The sequence below is a fragment of the Mobula hypostoma genome, chromosome 12 (assembly GCF_963921235.1).
Source record: "Mobula hypostoma chromosome 12, sMobHyp1.1, whole genome shotgun sequence".
Taxonomy (NCBI): domain Eukaryota; kingdom Metazoa; phylum Chordata; class Chondrichthyes; order Myliobatiformes; family Myliobatidae; genus Mobula; species Mobula hypostoma.
Window position 1 is genome coordinate 20,701,328 of NC_086108.1, and position 19,524 is coordinate 20,720,851.

Sequence of the window (19,524 nt, forward strand, 5' to 3'; positions counted from 1 at the left end):
TGTGGGTACATTTATAACAGTTAAGACATTTAGACAGGTATGCGGATAGGCAACATTTAAAGGGATAGGGACTAAATGCAGGAAAATGGGACTAGGCCAAGTAGGGAACTTGAATGGGTTGGGATTAAGAGCCTGTTTATATGCCCTATAACTCAGACAGATTGTAGACAGAGAGAAACTATTCTCTGTGGAACAAGAGTTAACAACTAAGAGACATAAGATAAAACAGAATGGGAGAATGTGCATCCTGGGTGGAGGATTGTAGAGTGAGCAGTGACAGATTTTTGTTTACTTAACAGGTTTTGGCAATTAAAGTATGGGAGAGATCAATGCTGGAGGGATCAGGGGCCCAGGCTTGTTTACGTGCCGGTTTAAATACCTCTTAAGCAGTACTATCATATCTGCTTCTACCACCTCCTCTTCAACGCAAACCTCCGGAAGATAATATACAGATAAAGCAAATAAACAGTATATTGCACCGGCAGAGGATTTGAGTACTAAATTAGCAATGTTACCTTCAAATTATAAAAGGCCAGGGAGTATCCACATATAGAACATAGTAAACTAAGCTGGTCTCCCTAACTCAGGAAGGATATACAGTATTTGTCGTGGGAATGCAGTAAAGGCTCACTGGATTGATTACTGGGATGTCAGGTATGCCATATGAGAAGAAAATAAGAAAACTGTACCTATAGCATCAAACTTAGAATACTGAGGAATAATCTCATTGATACATTTAAAGTTTTCTTAAGCCTCCAAATGCCAGATGTGATGTTAATGTTTCCCCTTGTTAGGCTGTTTAGAAACAGGGGTCATAGTTTTAAACTAAAAGAGTCAGCCATTCTGGACAGAGATGACAAAATTTTTTTTCTTTCCAGGATGTAGTATATCATTGGAATTCTTTACCTACAGGCTGTGGAGTGTAAGTCATTGAATTTGTTCAAGAGAGAGACCAAGAGACTTTTTGATATTAAGGGAATCAAGAGATATGGGGTCAACATAGGAATATCTTACTAGAGTTAAAAAGTTAGTCATGATCTCAGTGAATTGCAAAGCTGATGGGAGGACCCATACAGCCTACTCCTTTCTTAAGTTTTAATGTTCCAATGTGATTTGCAAAAAGCCAAACACACACAGGCAGCAAATGGTTCAGGTCCAGAATGCATTGCTGACAGTTGTGCAGCAGGCAGATTCAACTGTAGCAAGTTAGGGGAACTGATAAAGTTTCTCTTAAATATTTTGCTAGAAATCTGCACCTTCTGCATCTTTTAATCAGTTATTCTACGATCAGAAGTCTTGTCTAGCGATGGGATTCCATTTGGCACAAAGACAACTGGCAGGACTGAATGTCCTAAACCACTCCTGAACCAGGGAAATAGATTCGAGAAGCAGGGAGCCTAGCCTCAAAATTGAAAGTGTATCATATATATAGAATAATGACTATCATAAGAAAGAATAATTAATTAGTAGTAACAGGCAAATGCAAGTTCAATGCACTACATGCTACTGGGATACAGAGTGGAGCTCAAAATAATTTCAATCATATCTAATGTAATCTGCAATTAACATAAACCTCAGCATGATGTAGTAACTGATTTTTATACCACAGTACCCAGTTCAAAGTAAATGTTATCAAAATACATACATTTCACCATATACAACCCTGAGATTCATTTTCTTGTGGGCATACTCAGTACGGTTACTATTCTGTAGATTTGTTAAAACCCATTGTTCAAAGATAAAATGCAAATTACTATTTCCCATTTTAACCAATTAGAAATCGACAATTGAGGAAATAACAAGTTCAGTAAATTGCACATTTATATACAAGAACTTTGGCCTGGAAGCAATTTTGCATGTGTTCTAATCAATTCTTAAAAAGTTTGTTGTTCTAAGCTAAAGCTGCAGCACATAAACCTCTGCTAAGACATCATATTATAAACCACATGCTTTGATTTTTTTTGTAATCAGACTCATTTTTGATAGCGTGCAAGGAAAAGTATAGTTTAGTGAACACTGACAGTGTAAAGTGCAAACAAAGAAGAACTTTTATCCCCATTCCATCTGTTTCACTAGGAACCTGTGATTAAATGTTCGGAGAAAGGAAATCACTTGCTCAATTAGTTCTAAGTGCCATTACGTCATAGGTGTGTAGTTCTCATAAACCTAATGCTCGTGTTCTTAAGGAGACTGTCAGTCTGGCTTATGTTGATCCAGTGTCTACCGACTGCAACCCACCATTTCACAGAGACGAGCCCTGAAGCTGTAAAACAGTACAGACAGTTACACCATAACAGCAACGAGTCTCATGATTTTTCTGTTAACTGAAAACAGAACTTTTAAGTCTTTACGTCTGGCACAGGGTTGCAGTGCTATATTCCTTTCAGCTTTATTGAAGGTATTGCATGCAAATAATTTTGTCAGAAAACAATGCCTTTGGATCTGTAACAACATGGAAGAGAGCTTTTCACGAGTTTGTTTGCTGCTGCAGAAATCTTTGTGACTATTTCAAGGAGCAGTACAAATTGGAAACTTTTCATCTGACTTTGAAACTTCACTTCAACACGCACACAGGAAAAGGAATCAGGTTTGTTTTATTCATGAACACAATGTAGAGTTTTTTGGCTTGCTGATCTTTGTTAATGAGTTTTGATATAATTTGCTTTTTGGACAATCACAGTTTTTGTTTATTGGCAACAAAGAAGTGTGATTACTAAAGCAATTTAATCAAGTTGTTAATGACAGCATTATTCAATACCAGTGGCTTACACCCGTGAAGGTTAGTTTTGTGACCTTGCATTTACTTCAACCAGTGTTTTGTTTGAAGTGCTTTTGATTTAAAATCGGTAGACAAAATATATTACCTTGGACTTGGAATATTCAACATGATCTTTAGGCAAACTTTTCAGGGACTTTTTAGATAAACACATGAATGTGAGGAAAATGGAGGGATAGGGACATTGTATAGGCAGAGGAGATTAGTTTAATTCGCCATTCGAATGCTAATTTAATGTGCTCAGCATAATATTATGGACCGAAGGGCCTGTTCCTGCGCTGTACTGTACTATTTTCTCTATGATTTAAATGTGTCTGAAAAATTTAATCTTTTAAATCCCAATGTAGCATTTTTTTCCTAACTTAATGCCAAAAATATGTGCACTAAGTAAAATGTGTTCACGAACCTTTCACTCTCTGTTCAACATATTTGTAGAAATATAATGTTGCAGGTTGTAAATACTGCATATCACATTTCTTTGGCTGAAGAAAATTACCAGCTAAAAAGGCTTTCGTTAACAAAATGATAAAGCTTAAGCAGAGATTGAAAAAAAGCTTGAGCCGTAAAATTAGTTTCCTGAGCCCACATTAAAACTCGTGTTCTATTTGGCTTGATATTAACTTCATGAACGTTAAATCAAATTCCAACTCAGATGGCGGTCTTTTTGCTTTATAAATGAGGTATTAACAGAACATAATGGTGCTGAAGTTTTACTTGGGTTGCTTTAGAGTTTGGACCACTACCTCAATTATCATCTTTCTGAAAAAAAAATAAATATAGTGCTCACTTATTTTGTCCTGGTGCCATTTTAATTTAATCTCAAATTATAACACAGGCAGTTGTTTCCAGCAAAATTATCAACTAGGGTTTGAAATACACTTACGAAGTAATACAAATTACTCAGATGCTGAATTACAAATTCAGCTTTGTCAGGTCTTTGCAAGGCCTTTCAAGTGTCTCAAGAGAGCAACTTTACATGATCAGCCATGTTGACTTTCTTTCTAAATCAATTTCTAATGCTTTTCTAAGATTTATTTGCAGAAAGTACACCCCTGGAAAGTGGCTACAATGTTCCAGGATCTTTCTATATCAGGAGCTCAGTTAGAGATTTAACTGAATTAACCCTTGAAAAGATTGCAACACAATATTGATAATTCATCACAATTATGTGACAAGTTAAAGCAGTGTATTCTATTCATTAAGTAGTTATATATAGTTCCAGAATCACTGTTTTATTTAATTTTTAAAGCTTTTTTTTGTGAAAAATCTGTTGCTTAATCAACTTGGCAAAGACAGAATTATTCCTAAAATTAATTTATTACTTAGAAAAGACAGAATTTTTAAAAATTCAAAATGATCACATTGCACATCAAATCACAGAATTGGAGGGATTAAGGGTGCAGGGAACAAATGATCATGAAGTAACCAATTATTGTGGCAGTTTATGACAGTCAGAATATATCAAACAGATCATAATTAAAACTGCCAATCTATAATGTTTCATACAAAATTAGTTTTTCAGCAAACAGGAGCTGGGATATCACAATCCACGTTTCAATGTCTGGAAAGAATGTTCCAGACAAGAGAAATAAGCAAGAGAATCACTGAATGATACAGTACAAAAAGAAGCCATTTGAGTAACTCTGAGTTACCCAAATAATTCCACTTTTTTTTTGTTATTTTTCCATTACTCTGCAGTTTGTTTTCCATTTAAGTAGCAACCAAGTGTCTTTTAAAGATACTATTTGACCTAGTTCCACTACTTTTCCAACTTTGCATTCTAGAATAGTACATTAGGTCATGGTATATTAAAAAAAAATTGTCTTGCCTGCTTTTACCACATAAACTGCACTTTATAAAGATGAAAAAAAAGAATTCATATAGCATCTTGTACATCCATGAAAACATTTCAAAGCACATCACAGCCAATAAAGAACTTGTTTGAAGTTTAGAAAATATTTCAGAAATACTTCCCTGCAATATTGTTTGAAGAAAAATATCAGGAAGAATACCAGTGATAATTCTACTGCTTTTCAAAGCAATACCAGAGAGTCTCTGTATGCCACTTAAGACCTTGCTACTTGGTCAGGCTGCATGACTGAATGTTGTACATTCTGAGAATTAAGATCAGTCTTTTGCATCTGGATAATGTTTGCAATAGATGGAGAAAGCTTTTGTAAATTATAAGGTTCCTGTACTTCATAATCATTTGTATAAAATAGAAAAATGAAGAGTAATAGCACAAAACTAAAAGTTATAATGTACATTATAAATGGGTTGATCTAATACTGTATGCTGCAGTTTTGGAAGGGATCTATTGCTGTGGAAAAGGTGCAGAAAATAATTACTTGAATGTTACTAGGTATGATGGACTAAAGGAGAAAGCCTGGAGAAAATGGTATTGTTCTCTTTTGTGCAAGGTCAAGGAGATGTGATTGAGACCCAGACAGAGAAAATGCTTCCAGTGACAGAAACATCAGGCACCTGGGGACATAGATTGTTGATTGATAGAAGTACCAAAGGCTATGAGTTTTAAGTGATTAGTTTTGAGAATGCATTGCCTAACCAGTAGCACAAGCAAAATTAGTCATAGATTTCAGAAGGAAATTGGGTCAGGCATTGAAATGAGGAAAAATATCCAGATTTGCGCTGCAATCTGAAAGGCTGTATTCTTGAGGAGAACTGGCATTGTTTTAAAGAGTTGCTTCCTTCTGTGCTGGTAACTATGGTAAGATTTTTTTCATAAGAAAAGGAATCAAATGTGCCTCTAAATTGTGTGTTTTAGTCTGATTCCTATCAACCCAATTTGGTAACTAAAAGATCAATATTGCAAGTATTTGAGAATCATAAAAAAAATTACACATTTCTGGTAAATTGGTTTGAAGCTAGTAATGGGCATGTTAGAGATTACTTCATCTTTTCAGCAGAACAAGCCTTCCATGAAAAGAAATCACATCTAACGAAAATTAATGTCATTTCAAAGCTAGAAACTGAAAGCTTTTGTAGTGTCCAATTTAGATTTTGTCTGATTACAAGCAAAGAAATAAACTAAATAGGAAAGAAAACATTAGATTAGATTATGAGGACACGCAGTCCTCTTTTATTGTCATTTAGTGATGCGTGCAATGATACAACAGTTGTAGGCCGTATCTCAGGTAATGATGAGTTTGAGTACAGAGAGGAAATTAAGAACCTGGTGGCATGGTGCGAAGACAATAACCTATCCCTCAACGTCAGCAAGATGAAGGAATTGGTTGTTTACTTCAGAAGGAGTAGCGGACCACATGACCCAATTTACATCGGTGGTGCGCAACTGGAACAGGTCAAAAGCTTTAAGTTCCTCGGGGTCAATATCACAAATGACCTGACTTGGTCCAACCAAGCAGAGTTCACCGCCAAGAAGGCCCACCAGTGCCTTTACTTCCTGAGAAAACTAAAGAAATTTGGCCTGTCCCCTAAAACCCTCACTCATTTTTATAGATGCACCGTAGAAAGCATTCTTCTAGGGTGCATCACAACCTGGTATGGAAGTTGTCCTGTCCAAGACCGAAAGAAGCTGCAGAAGATCGTGAACGCAGCACAGCACATCACACAAACCAATCTTCTGTCCATGGACTCACTTTACACTGCACGCTGTCGAAGCAGTCCTGCCAGGATAATTAAGGACATGACCCACCCAGCCAACACACTTTTCGTCCCTCTTCCCTCCGGGAGAAGGCTCAGGAGCTTGAAGACTCGTATGGCCAGATTTGGGATCAGCTTCTTTCCAACTGTAATAAGACTGCTGAACGGATCCTGACCCAGATCTGGGCTGTACCCTCCAAATATCCGGACCTGCCTCTCAGTTTTTTTTTTGCACTACCTTACTTTACATTCTTCTATTTTCTATTTATGATTTATAATTTAAATTTTTAATATTTACTAACCTTTACTATTTTTAATATTTAATATTTGTAATCCAGGGAGTGGGAAGCGCGGAATCAAATATCACTGTGATGATTGTACATTCTAGTACCAATTGTTTGGCGACAATAAAGTATAAAGGTGGTAGAAAGCATTAAAGATGTGTGCTTACATACTTGATTGATCACTACCAAGGTAAACAGGAAAATTTGTACCATTGACTACCATGTCAGCAGAAAGTCACAGACCACTATATCTTATTAACATGATTTAGAGTTTAAAAACATGTAATTATGAAAACCTATCATGAAGTAGGCAGTTATTGGCACATCCAAACAAAACATCTAATTTTTAAAAAGAATCTTGTGGAACTTTGTGAGATAGTGGTAGTTACGGTTTAATACATGGTTACTAGTATTTATTCCTTGACAATTGTTTTGTTCACCTTTTTAATTCAAGTTCATGTCATCATGACAATAGTAAAACAAGAACAGAATGAGAAATACTTTTGAAATTTCAGCTTGCAAGCCTCAAAGTTATAATCCTCTAGTACACATCTTGACAATTTGTCATTTCTCTTTGTACTGATGTAGATGAGATAATATAAATGAAATATAATAGGGCTTTTGTAAAGACCTTGGTTTAAAAAAATAGATAATCACCAGCTATATGATGCAAAGAATTGTTTAAATAATTTGTACAATAAACACAACAATATAGCAGCGGGAATACAAAGTGTAAAAATATATATTCTCATTGGCAGGATTAATGCTGAAATAGTTGTATGTTCTTATACAGTGGGATCTTGGTATACTGGACACAGGAAATTAACATGCAGGTAAACAATCAATTTAGAAGGAAAATGGTTTGTTGCTGCAATGTCAGGAAGTTGAAGTTCAAAATAGTTTGCATTATTTGTTGTAACTCAGCCTCTATATTACTGTACCCTATGTTTGAGCTCTTTCTCAACATGAATGGCCCAAAGGAAAAGGCTCTTCATAGTCATACTTTATTGATCCCGGGGGGAAATTGGTTTTCGTTACAGTTGCACCATAAATAATAAATAGTAATAAAACCATAAATAGTTAAATAGTAATATGTAAATTATGCCAGGAAGTAAGTCCAGGACCAGCCTATTGGCTCAGGGTGTCTGACCCTCCAAGGGAGGAGTTGTAAAGTTTGATGGCCACAGGCAGGAATGACTTCGTATGATGCTCTGTTGCATCTCGGTGGAATGAGTCTCTGGCTGAATGTACTCCTGTGCCCAACCAGTACATTATGGAGTGGATGGGAGACATTGTCCAAGATGGCATGCAACTTGGACAGCATCATCTTTTCAGACACCACCGTCAGAGAGTCCAGTTCCATTCCCACAACATCACTGGCCTTACGAATGTCCTAGTCATTTTCAATTGCTTATAACTAACTACTCCCACACCATAACTGGAATCATTATAAATGAACTTTAGTGTAAAATTGGCATAATAAAGCACCAGATTCAGAAAGATTGTGCACCTTCTATTGTTTTTTTTTCTCTTCAGTAGTTGAAATAGCACCTAAACCCCATTGTGAAGTCTTACAGAATGCTGGTCATTGACCAGGAAAGATTGTCAAGGCTAGAAAAGCTGAATTTCAATGGACAGTTTATATCAATTAGGGACCCATAGTAACGTAGCGGGGAGGACAACGCTATTACAACTCTGGGTGTCAGAAGTGTTGCATTTTGTAACTTCAAAGCATGAAACTAATTCAAAGGAAGATAGAAATCTGGGAAAGGAGGTCTAACTTAGTGTTTACTTTAAGCGAGGCACGCACGTATCACGTGGTAGATATGTGGTATGCAATTCACGTACTTGTACGTACAACTTGCAATGAATTATTGAAATCAGAGTTTAATTCTAGCGCTGTCTATAAGGAGTTTGTACATTCTCCCCATGACTATGTGGGTTTCCTCCAAGTCCAAAGATATACCAGGTCATTGAAAATTGCCCTGTGATTAGGCTAGTGTTAAATTAAGTAGGTTCCGGAATTGGGGGGGGGGGGGCAGGGGTGCTCATTGGGCTAGAAAGGCCTGTTTTGTACCCATAAATAAATAATTCAGGGACTCTTGGAAACTACTTCTCTCTCTATAAGGGTGCACTTACTCTTTTCAAGTAACATATCTTTTCAAGCAAACTTTCTTAAAAGGGTTACAATGATGAGTCTACAATGATGCACACACAAAATGCTGAGCAGTGCAGGCAGCACCTATGGAAGTGTATAAACTGGCAATATTTCGGGCTGAGACCCTTAATTAGGACTGATGCTCCATGCACCAATGTTTCATTTACTCAAACAACAATCTTTTGGCCTCAACTTCCAAAAGAACACAGTATTGCTCCAATGCAAAGAGAAATTGCTAGATTCTTTGTCGTGCCTGGTGGTCTGTTCCTTTGCAGATACACATGGTTCAGTCAAAACATTCCTATGTCTCAGCCATACTTTGGGCTTCTTGCTGGAGCCTTCTGGGTCAAATCAATGCATACCAAAATTAATACCTGCTCCAAGATTTTCACTAATGAGTTCCCAAAGGCAACAGCAGGTTCTTTCTTCAAAATTACATTTTAATGGAAAGAATTAAATAAACACAATATCTATCTAACAGATAAGCAAAAACAGAACTTTTACCATTCATTTAACATCTATAAATGTTTCACATTTGATGTCCTCTGATATTACTGAGCAGGATAAAATTTCAAAATGATCATGAACCACATACTCTGCTCAGATTCTATATAAGATAACTATTTGAAAAGTTCCATATTTTCTGGTAAAATGTGGTGACAGCACACACAACAACCAGTATCTGGCTATTTCATCACAGTTATGCGATGTATCAGTGTGCAAATTGACATCTGTTCGAAAGCACTTTGGTTCAGTATTCCATTGGCTGAAAAATACTTGAGAATTCTGAAGTTCTGTAAAGACAGTTTTTAATGGGGAGCACGAGGAATTCTGCGGATGCTGGAAATTCAAGCAACACACATCAAAGTGCTGGTGAACGCAGCAGGCCAGGCAGCATCTCTAGGAAGAGGTACAGTTGACATTTCGGGCCGAGACCCTTCGTCAGGACTAACTGAAGGAAGAGCTAGTAAGAGATTTGAAAGTGGGAGGGGGAGGGGGAGGGATGGAGCCAATAGCTGGACAGGTGATTGGCAAAAGGGATATGAGAGGATCATGGGACAGGAGGCCCAGGGAGAAGGAAAAGCGAGTGGGGGGGGGAAGGGAACCCAGAGGATGGGCCAGGGGTATAGTCAGAGGGACAGAGGGAGAAAAAGGAGAGACACAGAAAGAATGTGTGTGTATATAAATAAATAAATAACGGATGGGGTATGAGGGGGAGGTGGGGTATTAGCGTAAGTTAGAGACGTCAATGTTCATGCCATCAGGTTGGAGGCTACCCATACGGAATATAAGGTGTTGTTCCTCCAACCTGAGTGTGGCTTCATCTTTCCAGTAGAGGAGGCCGTGGATAGACATGTCAGAATGGGAATGGGATGTGGAATTAAAATACGTGGCCACTGGGAGATCCTGCTTTCTCTGGCAGACAGAGCGTAGGTGTTCAGCAAAACGACCTCCCAGTCTGCATCAGGTCTCGCCAGTATATAGAAGGCCACATCGGGAGCACCGGATGCAGTATATCACCCCAGCCGACTCACAGGTGAAGTGTCGCCTCACCTGGAAGGACTGTTTGGGGCCCTGAATGGTGGTAAGAGAGGAAGTGTAAGGCATGTGTAGCACTTGTTCTGCTTACAAGGATAAGTGCCAGGAGGGAGATCGGTGGGGAGGGATGGGGGGGACGAATGGACAAGGGAGTCGCGTAGGGAGCGATCCCTGCAGAAAGCAGACGGGGGGGGTGGAGGGAAAGATGTGCTTAGTGGTGGGATCCCGTTGGAGGTGGCCGAAGTTACGGAGAATAATATGTTGGACCCAGAGGCTGGTGGGGTGGTAGGTGAGGACCAGGGGAACCCTATTCCTAGTGGGTAGCGGGAGGATGGAGTGAGAGCAGATGTGCATGAAATGGGGGGGATACGTTTGAGAGCAGAGTTGAAAAGGAGGACATCTCCCTTGTCCTGGAATGAAAAGCCTCATCCTGAGAGCAGATGCGGTGGAGATAGAGGAATTGCGAGAAAGGGGTGGTATTTTTGCAAGAGACAGGGTGAAAAGAGGAATAGTCCAGATAGCTGTGAGAGTCAGTAGGCTTATAGTAGACATCAGTAGATAAGCTGTCTCCAGAGATAGAGACAGAAAGATCTAGAAAGGGGAGGGAGGTGTCGGAAATGGACCAGGTAAACTTGAAGGCAGGGTGAATGTTGGAGGCAAAGTTAATGAAGTCAACGAGCTCAGCATGCACGCAGGAAGCATTGTTCCACAAAGCCAACAAAAAGGCAGGCATAGCTAGGACCCATATGGGTGCCCATAGCAACACCTTTGGTTTGGAGGAAGTGGGAGGAGCCAAAGGAGAAATTATTAAGAGTAAGGACTAATTCTGCTAGATGGAGCAGAGTGGTGGTAGAGGGGAACTGATTTGGTCTGGAATCCAAAAAGAAGCAGAGAGCTTTGAGACCTTCCTGATGGGGGATGGAAGTATATAGGGACTGGACATTCGTGGTGAAAATAAAGCGGTGGGGGCCAGGGAACTTAAAATCATCGAAAAGTTTCAGAGCGTGAGAAGTGTCACGAACATAGGTAGGAAGGGATTGAAACAAGGGGGGATAAAACCATGTCGAGGTATGCAGAAACGGGTTCGGTGGGGCAGGAGCAAGCTGAGACAATAGGTCTGCAGGACAGGCAGGTTTGTGGATTTTGGGTAGGAGGTAGAAACGGGAAGTGTGAGGTGTGGGAACTATAAGGTTGGTAGCAGTGGACGGGAGATCCCTTGAGCGGATAAAGTTGGTGATGATGTGGGAGACAATGGCCTGGTGCTCCTTAGCGGGGTCACGATCGAGGGGTAAATAAAAGGAGGTATCCGCGAGTTGTTGCTGTGCCTTGGCACGGTAGAGGTCAGTATGCCAGACTATAACAGCACCCCACCTTATCGGCGGGTTTAATAGTAAGGTTAGGAGTAGTGCGGATGGAGTGGAGAGCAGAGCGTTTGGAAGGAGTAAGGTTGGAATGGGAACAAGGTGCGGTAAAGTCGAGACCATAGAAACTACAGCACAGAAACAGGCCTTTGAGACGGTTGATGTCCCGTTGACAGTTAGCAATAAAGAGATCCAGAGCAGGCAGAAGACCAGAGTGGGGTGTCCATTAAGAGGAGGAGGGTTGAAGATGGGAGAAGGGGTCATCGGTGGGGGTGGAAGAGTCTGTGCCGAAGAAGTACGGATGGAGACGGCGTAAGAAGAGTTCCATGTCATGGCAAACACAGAACTCGCTGAGGTGTGGGCAAAGGGGGACAAAGGTGAGGCCCTTACTGAGAACAGAGCGTTCTGCCTCCGACAGTTGAAGGTCGGAGGGGATGGTAAAGACCCGGCACGGATGAGAGCTGGGATCAGAGGGGGGAGGGGGGAGGCTGAGAGTGTCAGTGGAGAGGGTAGGGTTGGGGTGAGAGGAAGATGGAGCCTCTGAGGGTCCAGGAGCTGACGGTGGGATCTGAGGGAGACGGGGTTGCAGAGTGGTGGTGGGGGAAGGGGAGATGGGAGTCACAATAGCAGCACATAAAGACCCGGCCTGGAGTTCAAGGCTGGAGTCGCAGTTGGTGGTTGCGCAATCGCTGTGAAGGTGTCCATGGTCGTTGCTGGAGTCCGGGTTTTGAATATGCCCTGTGGTGTTGGAGCCGGCGAGATCAGTGGCAGGGGCCGCAATCTGAAGTTCATGCGTGCTAGCATCAGGGCCAGCAGGCTCTGGGGTCTGCGGATGTAAGATCTTGTGATATTTGCCTAACATGACAAAGTCAAAAAAAAACGGCAATTGCAGGCATGGATCCGACCGAGGATGACCACACTACGGCCTCCCAGTGGCCACACATTTTAATTCCACATCCCATTCCCATTCTGATATGTCTATCCACGGCCTCCTCTACTGTAAAGATGAAGCCACATTCAGGTTGGAGGAATAACACCTTATTTTCCGTCTGGGTGGCCTCCAACCTGATGGCATGAACATTGACTTCTCTAACTTCCGCTAATGCCCCACCCTCCCCTCGTACCCCATCCGTTATTTATTTATTTATTCCTCTTCTTCCCCCCCCTCCCTGGGCCTCCTGTCCCATGATCCTCTCATATCCCTTTTGCCAATCACCTGTCCAGCCTTTGGCTCCATCCCTCCCCCTCCTGTCTTCTCCTATCATTTTGGATCTCCCCCTCCCCCTCCCCCTTTTCAAATCTCTTACTAGCTCTTCCTTCAGTTAGTCCTGACGAAGGGTCTCGGCTGGAAACATCGACTGTACCTCTTCCTATAGATGCCTGGCCTGCTGCGTTCACTGGCACGTTGTGTGTTGCTTTTAATTGGGAGCTCTCTTCTTGTGGGTAAGAGCAAATACACCACCACAAAGATGTGTGTCTATACTGATAGAAAATAACATTGCTATCATCTGTTCTATGCTAGGAATACAAAACAATTGACAGCTATATTCAAAGGAGAGCAAAAGAGTTCTTTACATATTCATTACAGTGTCCCCTGTTCATATTTATTCCATAATTAATGTCAGTAATAAAAAAATTACTTGGCAATTTATCCCATTATGTTAGACATATAGCAATGCATACACCTGGCTGTATCTATTACACTGAAGTAGTATATATACACTTCAGATGTACCTTGTGTTGTATGAAATTTGGTGAACCTCCCAAGTGCTATACTTTTGAGGTACAATGACTTTTTTATTATAATACATTTGGGAAGCTTGCAACAGGTCTAACAAACACCACAGAAGTTACTGGTATTGCTGCAATACCTAAGACCTCTCATTTCAACAACATATGGCCTCCAAACTGATTCTTCTATTATTATGATCTAATAAATGTTCTTCAATTTACTAAATGCACAAAGTCCTGTAAGGTACGTTGTAAGCTATTTTAAACCAGAACATTCATGAATCCTTGAACAATATCAGTGAATTATAATAATCAGCTGTCTTCCTCTGAATTAATGAGCAACACAAGCAGTTAATTCCTGCTTATAATTAACTAGACAGCTTAATTTAGATGTATATTTTTCCCAAATAATTAATAGCTTGATCTTAAAAAAAATGTATTCAAATATATTAATGCTGGAATTTAATTTTAAACTATGCTCTTCTGAGAATATAAACAAAGAAACATATTGAAAATTAGAACAGCTATTTGCCAAGAACTAAAAAAGACTCTTGATATCTAATCTCAGGTCCCATCTATGCTTCTTTGCATTTAGGTTACAATAAAACCTCTGATCATCTCCCTTGGATGGCAGTTATATCAGAACACACAGTAAACACTGTCAACCCATGGTAGATGCAGTGGGCAACTTCAATGTTCCATTCTTAAGCTTACGTCTTAGGCATTTTAATAATTTGGGCCACAAAACCTACTAAAACAATGAGAATCCAATTAGGCACAAGTAGCTTTCATTATTCAGTAACGTGATACTTACTTACAACAGTATTCCAGTATATTGATAATTACATTCAATTCAGTATAAAAATAATTTAAGTTAAAAACTGAAGCTCGGCATTATGCAAATATGTTATCAATCAATGAAATGCTAAACACCACAGCAACTGTTGAGGAATTTTGTTTCGGCCTCAAATTTAAACATGGTTTAGAATCTGTGGTCAGTGCTGAAGTAAAAATACTTTAACCTCAAAGCAAACAATAAAGATTGAGCATTTTCTATCGGGGAGGGGGAACTCCCCTTTTCGGAGGATGTCGACAATTGGCTCAAATGGGATTGCAGATGCCCTGCAGTTTTAATATTATCATATCATCCAATCCCACCCCTGTATCCTTTTAAAATAACAAACATCAACATCATTACTAAATAAGAATTCCCCAAGTCTTAGTGAATTCTCCATCTTCTCGGTTCTATTTCATAAAATTGTCATCTCTATCATGCACTCCACTCTTCCCATTCTAACAATCATGACAGAGCTTCTAAATATGATAAACCCACTCACTTAAACCATTTTCCCTTTTGGCTTAAAGTCCATGCCTTGCTACATTACTCCTGATTTTCCAAAGTCTCGTTAAAATGTACCTTAAACCAGCTTTCCCCAATATTTACGTGCTAATTTGTGCATCACCTGGAAACTCTTCTCAACATTAAGGCTGCATTCCACACTGCATACAAAATAAGAAAAATATACTGGAAATGACTTGAAACAGGATAACAGACTGAACCAAAGTTTTCTAACATTTTTCCTGATCTTTTTGCATCCACTAGTCAAAACATTATATAACACTTACTGGAAAGGCAAACTCAGGAAGTTTATTTTTAAACTGCAAACCAAATTATTGTAGTTTTCACTCATGATTCACAATATTTTATCCCATTCCAACTGATATAAGGATTTTAAAATACCAAATGATGCATTATTAAAGATAAGAGTGGAAAAAAATTAAAAGGCCTTGAAAATCTTGTCAAAATATTTAAAAGCCAAATAGACAAACATTTTCTACATAAACTACTCCCTGGGTGGGTCAGCTGCATATTGCACAAAGGGAATAAAACTCTTTACATAAATGAAGTTTCCATTGTCATCCATGGTGGTATAATTACAACCATTTTTTTGACATATAGAGTGCCTATAAAAAAGCATTCATACTCCTTGGAAGTTTTCATGTTTTATCGTTTTACAACATTGAATCACAGTGGATTTAATTTGGCTATTTTGACACTGATCAACAGGAAAGACTCTTTTGTGTAAAGTGAAAACAAATTTCAACAAATTGGTCTAAATTTATTACAATTATTAAACACAAAATAATTGATTGCATTATTACTCACCCCTTTATGTCAGTATTTAGTAGATGCACCTTTGGCAGTAAATACAGCCTTTAGTCTGAGTGGATAGGTCTCTATCTGCTTTGCACATCCAGTCACTGCAATTTTTTCCCATTCTTCTTTACAAAGCTGCTCAAGCTGTCAGATTGCATGGGGATTGTGAGACAGCAACCCTTTTCAAGTCCAGCCACAAATTCTCATTTGGATTGAAGTGTGGATTCTGACTTGGCCATTCCAGGACATTAACTTTGTCGTTTTAAGCTGCTCCTGTGTAGCCTTGGCATTATACTTGGGTCATTGTCTTGCTGGAAAACAAATCTTCTCCTAAGACCCAGCTCTCTTGCAGTCTGCATCAGGTTTTCCTCCAGGATTTCCCTGCATTTTGCTGCATTCATTTTTCCCTCCACCTTCACAAGCCTTTCAGGGCCTGCTACAGTGAAGCATCTTCACAGCATGATGCAGCCACCACCAAGCTTTACAATAGGGATGGTGTGTTTTTGATGATGTGCGGTGTTTGGCTTATACTAAACATCGCGTTTAGTTTGATGGCCAAAAAGCTCAATTTTGGTTTCATCAGACCATAGAACCTTCTTCCAGCTGACTTCAGAGTCTCCTACATGCCTTCTGGCAAACTGTAGCTGAGATTTCATGTGAGTTTTTTTTCAACAGTGGCGTTCACTTTGCCACTCTCCCATAAAGCTGCAACTGGTGAAGTGCCAGGCAACAGTTGTTGATGTACAGTGTCTCCCATCTCAGCCCTGAAGCCTATAACTCCTCCACAGGTGACATAGCTTTCTTGGTGGGCCTCCCTCACTAGTCTCCTTCTTGCACGGTCACTCAGTTTTTGAGGACAGTCTGCTCTAGGCAGATTTACACTGTGCCATATTCTTTCTATTTCTTGATGACTGACTTAACTGTGCTCCAAGGGATATTCAGTGACTTGAAATTTCCTGATATTCATCTCCTGACTTGTGCTTTTCAATAATCTTTTTGTTGAGTTGCTTGGAGTGCTCTTTTGTCTTCATGGTGAAGATTTTGCCAGGATACTGACTCACCAGGAGTTAGACCTTCCAGATGCAGGTCTGTTTTTACTACAATCTTCTTGACTCCAAAAACAGATCTCCATTTAACTAATCAAGTGACTTCTAAAACTGACTATACCAGTGATGATTTGGTGTGTTATATTAAAGTGGATGAATACTTATTCAATCAATTATTTTATGTTTTATATTTGTAATTTATATCACTTTGCAGAGATCTGTTTTCACTATGACATGAGTCTTTTCTGTTGATCAGTGTCAAAAAAAAAAGCCAGATTAAATCCACTGTGATTCAATATTGTTAAACAATAAAACATGAAAACATCCAAGCAATGGGGGGTGGGGGGGAGGCATGGTGAATACTTTTTATAGGCACTGTATTAATTAAAAATGACAGGAGCACATCTGGCATGAATTAATAATCTTCATCAGGGAAGAGCAGAACATGCCTGAAAAATCAGATAGGCAGTATTTTTGAAAAACAAGGGAAAATCTTCAGATGCTGGAAATCCAAGCAACACACACAACATGCAGGAGTTGCTCCAGCATGTTGTGTGTGATGTAGTATTTTTGACCAACTTCAAGAAAGGAATTCAAGTCATCATTGCAAGGATTGCCCCACTAGCTGTCAAAGAGAAAGTCATGACAGAGTTTTCCTTAATTAGCACTCTATATTTCTAAATGGTTTATGGCAATGTGGATTCTGCCTGTCAAGAGGCACCCTGAGTGTGTTTGTCACCATGTAACAAATTCTAGAGGGAAACAGCAAAGATGGCACCTAATGCAAAACAAATAAAACTGCAATCTGAAATCTGAAACAAAAGCAAAAAAAAAATGCTGCAAGAACCCAGCCAGTCTCAGTGAAAAGAGAATTCCAGGTAATATTTCAAGTTGAAGATGCTTCATCGCATGAATGATCTTCAATCGATGAAATTTACTGTTTTTTCATCTATAATTGCTGCTTGAATGATGCACCTAACTTCTCTGACCTAACAAACACCTTCAATTTCATCAACCAATTAGAAAAATAGAGAATCCTTTTTGAATATACCTACCCTCATAAATCTATGACCATTCTTCACTTACAATCTTAGTCAACAGACACAATCCAGTGTAGCATGAAACTAGGTGAGTATATAACAATGCTACCCCCTTAATCTCCCTCAGTGAAAATACTTCACCTCACCTCCAACGTATTTCCAGATGGAGTGGTGTTAATCTACAATACATACAGGAAATTATTTAACATTCCTCATCTTTGTCCCAGTATAAAAATTACATCAATGTCTGTCAGTGAGTTAATATGAGAAATAGAACACAAGCAAGGCATTTGCCCCCCCCCCCCCCCAATCCCCCCACTCCATCACATTATAGCTGATCTCTAATCTTGTACCAGGAAGCTACACAATTCTGGTATCCCTTGATTTTCTGCTATTTAAAAATCTATCAGTCCCTGCCGTGAATGTACTCAGTGACTGATCCTTCAATGCCTTCTTCGTTAATGAATTTCAAAGATTCACCACCGTCTGGATGAAGAATTGTTTCCCCCAATTCTGTTATGAATGGCCAATTCATTATTATAAGGGTGTGACTACTTGTTCCTGACATGTATCTATAGGAAACATCAACCTCACCAAGCCCCTTAAAAAGCTCAAAGTGAATTTATTATCAAAGTACATACATGTCACCATGAATGGCCCTGAGATTCATTTTCATTTTCTTTTAGGTATACTCAATAAATCCATAATAGAATAATAACTATAACAGAATCAATGAAAGACCACTTGGGTGTTCAATGAATGTACAAAAGACAACAAACTGAAACTACAAAAAGAAAGAAATAATATAATAATAAGTAAGCTATAAATATCAAGAACATGAGATGAAGAAAGTGAGTCCATAGTTGTGGGAACATTTCAATAAGGGCAAGAGAAAGTGAGTGAAGTTAACCCCTTTAGTTCAAGAGCCTGATGGGTAGTAAGTGTTCTTGAGCCTGGTGGTATTATGAGTTCTGAGGCTCCTTTACCTTCTGATGGCAGTGGTGAGAAGAAAGCATGTCCTGGGTGGTGGGAGTCTCTGTTGATGGATGCTACTTTCCTGCAATGTTTCATGCAGACGTGCTCAATGGTGGGGAAGGCCTTACCCATGATGGACTGGGCCATATCCACCACCTTTTGTAGTAGTTTCTTTTCAAGGGCATTGCCAATCCAAACCAATTGGAGTCTGCAAGTGAGGAGATCAAGGATCCAATTGCATAAGGAAATATTGAGGCCTAGGTCTTGGAGCTTAATGATTAGCTTTGAGGGAATGATGGTATTGAATGCTGAGCTGTAATCAATAAAGAGTACCCTGATGTATGCATCTTTGATGTTAGATGTTCCAAAGTTGAGTGAAGAGCCACTGAGATGGCATTCTGCTGTGGACTTGTTGCTTTAGTAGGCAAGTTGGAGCATATCCAAGTTGCTTCTCAGGCAGGAGTTGATATGTTTCCTCACCAACCTCTCAAAACACTTGATCACTGTGGATGTAAGTGCTATTGAACGATAGTCATTGATGCAGGTTAGGTTAGATTAGATTAGATTGAGGACACTCAGTCCTTGTTTATTGTCATTTAGAAATGCATGCATTAAAAAAATGATACCATGTTCTTCCAGTATGATATCACAGAAACACAAGACTGACCAAGACTAAAACTGACAAAAACCACATAATTATAACATATAGTTACAACAGTGCAAAGCAATACCGTAATTTGATAAGAGCAGACCATGGGCACGGTAAAAAAAAAAGTCTCAAAGTCCCGATAGCCCCAACATCTCACGCAGACGGTAGAAGGAAGAAACTCTC

General features: G+C 39.4%; 2 protein-coding genes across 10 annotated transcripts in view; one reads left to right on the plus strand and one right to left on the minus strand.

The window, feature by feature from the left end:
- ralgps2 (Ral GEF with PH domain and SH3 binding motif 2) overlaps nt 1-19,524 on the minus strand; it is a 566,060-nt gene that overhangs the window by 182,267 nt on the left and 364,269 nt on the right. The window lies entirely within an intron of this gene.
- The window catches only part of angptl1a (angiopoietin-like 1a), a 111,864-nt gene continuing 94,246 nt past the window's right edge, over nt 1,907-19,524 (plus strand). Inside the window, exon 1 of the mRNA XM_063063728.1 lies at nt 1,907-2,587. Coding sequence (XP_062919798.1) covers nt 2,406-2,587 — 182 coding nt within the window. The 5' untranslated portion in view covers nt 1,907-2,405. The remainder of the gene's footprint in view (nt 2,588-19,524) is intronic.